This window comes from Bombus terrestris, chromosome 6 (assembly GCF_910591885.1).
Source record: "Bombus terrestris chromosome 6, iyBomTerr1.2, whole genome shotgun sequence".
Classification (NCBI taxonomy): Eukaryota; Metazoa; Arthropoda; class Insecta; order Hymenoptera; family Apidae; genus Bombus; species Bombus terrestris.
In genome coordinates this window covers 2,342,685-2,350,936 of record NC_063274.1, presented here as the reverse complement: position 1 = coordinate 2,350,936, position 8,252 = coordinate 2,342,685, and the positions used below count along the sequence as shown (strand labels likewise).

General features: G+C 37.4%; 1 protein-coding gene across 5 annotated transcripts in view; it reads left to right on the top strand.

The window, feature by feature from the left end:
- The first annotated feature begins 7,749 nt into the window (after nucleotides 1–7,749).
- LOC100648496 (repressed by EFG1 protein 1) overlaps nucleotides 7,750–8,252 on the top strand; it is a 36,486-nt gene continuing 35,983 nt past the window's right edge. For 4 of the 5 annotated variants that reach the window (XM_048406828.1, XM_048406832.1, XM_048406829.1 and 1 more), the window contains exon 1: nucleotides 7,750–8,059. In XM_048406828.1, coding sequence (XP_048262785.1) covers nucleotides 8,016–8,059 — 44 coding nt within the window. In that variant the 5' untranslated portion in view covers nucleotides 7,750–8,015. The remainder of the gene's footprint in view (nucleotides 8,060–8,252) is intronic. The other variant, XM_003402880.4, reaches the window with a different exon arrangement.

The window sequence follows — 8,252 nt, the reverse complement described above, 5'->3', positions numbered from 1 at the left end:
ATATACGTTATTAAAAATTCGTTATCTTACTATTTCTTTAGACTACCTAACTAATCTTACGAGTTAATTAAATTTTTTTTAATATAAATAGAAATTTGTCTTATCCAACTAATTTTACACTTTTAAAATTTTCCCTCGCATTTGATTAACGTGGAATAAATTACGTACTAGTTACTTGGCAGTAAATCAATTTCTTGACAATAATTAGCGCAAGGTGTAATTTAGTAGTAGCTGTTAGCTACATAAGCTATGATTACAGTGATGCATTTCGGAACGTGGTTACGTATAATGTTTTCTCATCCGAATGGTATTCGGAAACGTCAATGTGTACCTACGTGGAAATTAATCGAGCTGTGGAAAAGAAACTACAAACAGTTGGCGTCACCATCGTTCTTAATAGCAGCTGAGCGCAAAACAGATTTGCGGCCATTCGTACGCTAACAAGATTTTCGCATCGTGCGCGTCGCGATCGCGGATACCGTATGATTTACAGATCGCGACGATAGATCTGCAGGAACATGAATCGAATAAATTCGAAATCGTCGAGTCGTGTATCCTCATCTATAACTTCTTTGCAACCATCGATCCATCGAATCCGATTTATTTATCAGGTGAATTGCTTCGTGTAGCAGCGATTCATGGGATCGATGGTTCTTTTCTTCGTCCGGCAAACTTCGACGAGAGAAAGGTCGGTAACGACCAATTTCACGCTGAAACCTTCTCGAGGGTTCCGACGAAACTCGATCAGTGCGACATAATGCAATTTGCCCCGATGGTTCTGAACTTTCAGCGGACTTGCGAACTGTTGCTTCTGCCAACCTTAAGAGACACGTACACGCGTTAGTTTCTCAACAAACGAAACTATGTCTGTGGATTGTTACACAAACCAATCGATAGATTCACGCGTTGACGTGTGATACGATGACCTATACGAGCGCAAATATTTACGTTCTGGGAAATTGTCTTGTTTGCCAGGATTTATGTCCAATCGAACGTAATTGTTTGAAGAAATCGGATAATGTTTATAGACTTCTATTAACAGGCATTCGTTGATACTGTATAATCAAGTTTTTATGGTGATGTAATCCAATAACATGGATGATGTAATCCAATAACACGAGTGATGTAAATGTAAATCACGGAAAATATAATTTTTATAAGTTTTGGAATTTTGAGAAAAAGGTTTTTAATAAACGATTTATCTATAAAACAGAAATTGTGTACGCTTAAATAGCAATTTCCTATTGCTATGTATGAAAAAGTTTCCATACCAAGATTTTGATACCGAATCTTATAAATCCTTTATTTACATTCAGTATAATATCATTTCTGATTAACATCATTTGAAGATCGAAATAGGACATATATTAATCGTTTAATTTGTTTACAATTATAAAATTAACGATCTTTCGAAACTCCTTTCAAATATATCAAAACATCAGTATATAGCAGCAAACCAATTCGAAGCACTGTAAATTATACGATTCGACTCGAATTACCGTCAACAGCCCCGACTGTCTTTTCTAAATCCCCGTCAACGCATTAACAGGGAAAATACAAACTCCACGTACACATAAGTTAACCTGTCACGCAGTATCTTCGGCACAGAACGCTTACCCTCTTTTCAACAGACCATTATCCAGCGTGACCTTCGGAAGTTTTCAAGAAGTCACGGCAAGAACGTTCATCTGGGTGGCCAGATTTACTTACGACGAAAAAGACTTTTCCCTCACTTTCCAGAGTCACAGAGAAAGGAGAGGGAAGATAAGTGTTCGCACACGCGGCGTGTAAAAACACAGAGGCGAGAAATGGCCCTAAAGGTAACGAAGTCCTCCGACAACCACGGCGGAAGCTACGATTTTAAGTGCAGCTCGAAAGACATATTTCTGGACGCCGTCTATATTTATACCGCGCTGCTGGTGCGCACCTATGCGCAGGAGAGGCGGCGAACGATTTACGCGTCTGGAACTCCCTGCATTCCGCGTGACTTTCTTTGTGTCCGCGTCCCGTGAATTCTATTCGAACGCGGACGCCACGCGACGCTTCGGAATCTCGTAGAGACCCGCGTAGACGAAAACCGCGATATACCGGCGATTTCGTGGCGATCAGCTTATTTCTAAAGTCGCGTACCTACCAAACGCGCATTTTGCTTGATCTTCTTTTTGGATCACACCGAATCCGTGATTTTCTTTTGTTGTAACGCACGACTAAGAAAGGCCAGTACCATGGAGATTTTACGATTCGACGTAAATTCGAATGTTATTCTACTGTTGCAAATATAAAGCTAGTAAATATCGCAAATGTCGCTGGGAAATTGAAACGGTGCAACGCTCTTTATGAAAAGAGGAAAAAGTGACAAATGGTACTCTTTAAGACGACGAGGATTACTGATTTCTGTGTACACATTATCTTAGTTAAATATTTTTAAGTAGGTAAATAACATTCTGATTAAGGATTCTTAAGGATTCGGAAACTCAAAATATCGAATACTCTTGGTCAGACAGCAATTTCTGCTGTGCAATGTCGACGTAATAACTTTGTACAATTTGACACTTTCATGCGATTTCTAATGGTGTAATACGTACGAGCGTTTGATTCTACTATTAGAAATGTTAAACTGCCGCATTGGAAAACGTTATTGGTGCGAAATCATAATGCCATGACGTTACATTGATTGTGTCACACGCTCAAGAAGGCCACCCGCTCAGAAACGGTAATAGGATAGGCTAGATATCCTGCATATCACAGCCATCGAAACAATAACCAAATAGTAACGGAATAGGCGCCTCTGAGATACACCGGACAACAATCCCTCTAAAGGGACTAAAACCTTGCTATGAAAACCCTCCAAAATAAGCGCTCGAGATCAGTCTGTTGTAACATTTTGAATCAGTCTATTGAGACACTTTGAATCATTCTGTTGTAACACTTTGAACCGCCACTCTGTTGGATTTGCATAATAAATTCCATTACCATATACAAAGTTCAATTTCTTCACCTTATTTGTAAAATCACCTTATCATGTAAAATTCGTGATAAAAAAGGAAGAGCTGAGCAATAATGTAACTTGATTGTTCTTTTATTCACAAAATGATTAAGTATAATATTACAATGAAGTAGCGAAGTTAAAATAGTTGTTCAAATCACAGCCAAGACTATACACAAGACTAATTTCGTGGTCGAATGCTTGCAGCTTTTATATGTTGCGTTTGTAGGTGTTGAGGGGCAACGAGAGGATCCTGATTGCCCTACGTAATGGTGAAAATGTAATGTTGGGCCATGCGCAAAGGTCAAGTCAAAACCTAACGGTTCATTGTCAGCTAATATGGAATGACGTGGATTTGGGTATGGTCGTTGTCACAAGATCATCGGTGATTTATCATTTTCGTGATTTCTTGTGTCTCCTACGTGACACTTGCATGCGTTGGCCCTTCTATCGTATCCTCGCGATTTTTACCACTGCAAACAACCTCTCGTTAATCTACGGATTCAACCACGTAGTACGTTACGTCATATGTAGATCGTCGACATGGGATAATTTGTAACGACCGGACATGTTGCTTTCAATCTTGAATTCGCGAGTTCGACCGACCGAGGACGAACGTGTCGTATCAGTTGCGAGATAATTCAATTCTACTTACTACGAGAGCTAAAATAATTCGTGAAAGAAATTACATTTCTTTTAGGTGATGGGAATTTTGTTATGTTCTTTAAACTTTTTATCAATCATGAGATGGTGTCGTATATGGATTTGAAATTTCCTTTTCCATTGCAGTTATTTGAAAAATTCCAAATCCGATGAAATATGCAATTAAAAATGGAAATGGTACATAATCTAAAAGTATATGTAAAGAGTAATATTTTCTGAAAAGTTTCTTCCGTTTTATGAGGAAATAATAGACGCACAACGTTCTTTGCTTTATATTATCTTGCCGAATTACGTACGATCCATTTTGTTCTGTTGGGATAAACATCGCGACATTTCACAGACTTGGATTCACGTTTCTATGAAGGTGCATTGTTGTAAAAAACACGTTTGCGAAAGAAAGACACTTTCCGGTCAACCTAATATGTCATTTCAGAGAGCTATTCCAGCAGAAATGCTGTTTCCTATATTTAATCTACTCCTCTATTTTTCAGAATAAACATAGCTGCCCCCCAAAATTTTATTTCTTTTTACAGAAATGATCTTTTTATGGAAATAGGTATTTTATAGAAAGAATAAAGCACGTTCAAATTTTAAAAACCCATACGATGTATACGAAAGCCTTCGTGTATAGATATTCGCAAACAGTGAAAAACTGAAGTTTCAATAGGAATAGTCGATGTTCGACTCGCTAACTTCTTTAGATTCGCGTCATTTTAGATCTCTATACTCTCTGTGTTAGAGAGAATTCTTGCCGTATTTCGAATGGAAGTCCACGAATAATTTTCAGACACTCCTCGGTCACAGTTTTAGTTTGGACTGGTATGTTCAAATTGGCGTGACATCAGCCAATCTAGAACGGTTATTAAGAACCCAGCCCTTAATGATTTTATTTCCGTGGCACTCACGGATGTTACCCAGTCGTTAAAATAGTTGAAATAAGATTACTATTCAGCTTCCAGCTTGTGCACTCTTTGCTTTCTCCTTCTCTCAATGATATCGTTTCCATAATGAGAATTCAATTGTTCGCCATTTGTACACTCTAAGCAATTTATTTTTCCAACCAGTTAACACATTTAAAAGGAAATGCGCATATTTCTCTTCTCATCTAGTAACAACTTTAAAGATATTCAAATCAAAAATTTACATTTATTTATTTACATAATTAAGTAGATATATATCTTCTAATATCATTTCATGTTTAACGTCGAATTGAAATTCCCAATTGTCCATATTTTACACGAAAAAGGCATATTTTTCCACGTCAAATACAGGAACTTCGATTGCTTCAATTATTTCTTGAAATTTGAACATCAAATTTCGAAAATCATCAATAATCTCTGACATGCTGTCTGCCTGCAATGATCCACGCTATTCCCCAACGAGAAACAAAAGCAAAGAAAACGTTCGAATCGACCAAACGTAGAACGACTGAAGCCAACAATGTCAATTCATAGTCCCCGTGTCTGTTTGCTGATACCAAACGCAGAGCAATATTTCACGAAATCACTTTACCACCCGCGGCTCGTTTCCAGGTCACTAGACAGTTCTCTTCAATCGAACCGAAAGCAAACCTGTCCAAGAGGCAGACTCATCACGGTAATAATAATTCATACGAATCAAGAACAACCGAGCTTCGAGGCTTCCCCATCCCCTTCTACCATTCTCCACGTTGTTCTAGTTATACAAATATGCAGCCCCTTTCATAAGTATTACATCACATTCTAGTTTCGTATAAAACGTGATAAACGATCCACATTGTGGGCGTGGGAAATAATTAATGGGTTAGAATTCTGTACTTGTACGAGATATTAACTGAAATTGCGTACATCGTGGTGACAAATTGTGAAATATATTAGCAAGAATTTTACAGCTTTTTGTCAATTTTACAATTAATGGGTTCGTAACAAAGATGACTTTCAGACAACAATGCGCTTTAAGTTGTGAGAAGCAAACCTCGCGATACGGTGAAATGAAAACCCATCTACGCCTTGACTCGTAGTTAGAACAAAGAAAATATTTAGTCTCATTATACAGATGTATTTTTGATAATTGGTGGAATTTTTATTTGCACGTCGAATACATGAATTTACAATTTGAGATTCCAAATGAAGTTTAATAATTTCCTAATGGCTTGTCAGATTTACTTTACCTTTTACTTCTGAACGAGAATTTACATTGGAAAGTGTACGAGAGTTGAATCGATCATCGTTCTTGTTTCTTTATTTTTTTCATTTTTTCATCAAACATCGTAAACGTGGCAATCTGCCTGATTCTCCTGCGCTCGTGCTTCAGGATCGTTAAAAATGTGGTATTCGTTTAATGTTGCTGCTATCGTCACCTAATAGCAATAACCTCGGAAATCATAGGTGTCGACTGCGTTCTTAATCTCGTGTTATATGTTCATGAAAGAACCGCTCGTTAGAGCTTGTAATAGAACGGGAACATAAATCCGACAAGGATTATTATTGCTTTCGATTAATTGACCGTCTGATCGATCGATCACGGTCGATCTTTAATTCGATCGAGTGGATTCCTTAAATTCTTCGTGATTGTTGCATATACATATAAATATGATCAAATTAGAAAAAATTATTTCGTCTGAAATTAAGTAAGTACGTATAAAATATAAAACATAGTTTGAAAAGAAATATTTTCAAAACACACGGAGTTAGAGATATTTTCATCAAATATTTTTACTTTCCTTTCTTTTAAAGTATTAATAATTTTATAATATAATTAGTTTATCATTTTACTAATATTTAAATGGTTTTAAATTTAATCATTACACTTGCGAATGATCTTATTTTTCTTGACAACATTCGAAGCTACCTAAGAAAAATTTCAGTGTATAATATTTTGATAAATATCGAGCAGTGTTACGTTTCATTCCGTATAATTCGTTACGGTATCGATATCATTGTATCCTTCTGACATTTATACTATTGTGTCTCAACGAATTGCATATTATACGAGCTCGTAAACCTTGAAATTGTCTGTTAGTTTATCACGTAGATAACATGGCGGACTGCCAGCTTGCGAATATTTTGCGAGCTTGCTAATTGCTCCCATAACGATCGCGCAGGCATAAACAGTATAGTTTCCATCGTGTGCATTTTGCTTCGCATACAAGGTAAGAAAATATCAAAGGCTAATCACGTCGTATTCGCGGTCTCTTCCTCCTTTCGAAATGATGTTATACCTTCATTAAACTCTATACAAAATGTATGACGGAGATATTAATTAAGGGTTCGTTAATTCGAACGGAAGCAAGTAATTAAGGTTTACAAACGACAAAGGGATAGAGGTCTGGACTAAATAGAAATTCTAGCTAAGAACATATGTAGAGTTAGTTATCTTCTATAATTAATTTGAATTGTGAGATTTTAATAAAATCGTTAAATTTAATAAATTAACAATTTTTTTAACTTCCATTCCTTATTTTCTATTTAAACGTTTTAAAAATGTTTTTAGGCACAGCTGAAACAAGTTTCATAATGCTCCAAAAATTCTATTTTCAGTATAAAATCTAACAATATAAGAAGTTTAGCATAATTTTTACATAATTGTGATAAGCGGAACCTGATAACGTAGCAGTTAACCTTGAGATAATGCTCCATAAATCATAACAGCACTTCAAACGTTATTTCGCTGGATATATACTATAAAACATTTCATGTTCAAGCTTTAACATTTTATGTTCAACAATTTTAAAATACATCGTTACATTATTTGGATACTTATGAAAATAATATATGTCTAAAACACTTACTACTCTTACAGAATTCAAACAGATTTCAAACGATAATAAAACTTGTCAATTTCATTTAAAAGTACGATGTTACGCGTTAATCTCAAATACAAACAGTAACGTCGATGTAATCCAACATTTACACATGAACATATAATTAAATAAAAAGAAAGAAAGAAAAAGAGATCGTCGCGCGAAAAAACATACTCGAATGGTATCAAACGGCCTCCGCTTCCACGGCCGCCACCTGTGTATACATATGTAGACACAAAGGGTTCCTGGGGCTTGCAATCGCGCGCGGGCGCGCGCGCGTTCGAGCATCCGTATGAAACCTGCGCGCCACGAGGTAAAGCCGCCAGTGCCATTCGTCGCCGCAGTGCGATACGGTCGATAGAAGAAAACGTGGCCGACAGTCTCCGGTGGTTGCAGCTGCCGCAGACACCGTCGCGTCGCCTCGTTCCCTCGAGCCACGTCGACATTCACAATCCCGTACCAACAATTTTCCTGGAATCGCCCTTCGACGCGTTCTTCCCTCGTTTCACCCCACGAGATCAACGTTGAGGGTGGCCACGCTCGAATACGCTTCAATCCGCTTCAGGATGCCGTGCGTACGGCATCATGACGCAGAAACGTTTGGCTAGGATTCCCGTGAACATGACGAGGTAATCAGTATTCTGACGGGGTGTGCCAGGGAGGAGCTAACAGCTGGCTTCTTCGTGAGACGAACAGAGTGTTGTTTTTGGCTCGTGTTCTGGACAATGGTTATTGAAAATATCTTTCTTTTTGTTTCATTTTGAAAAGGGGTGGATTATGTGTGGAATGGATGTTGAAGCGAGGGTTCTTTTGGGGTTAGTA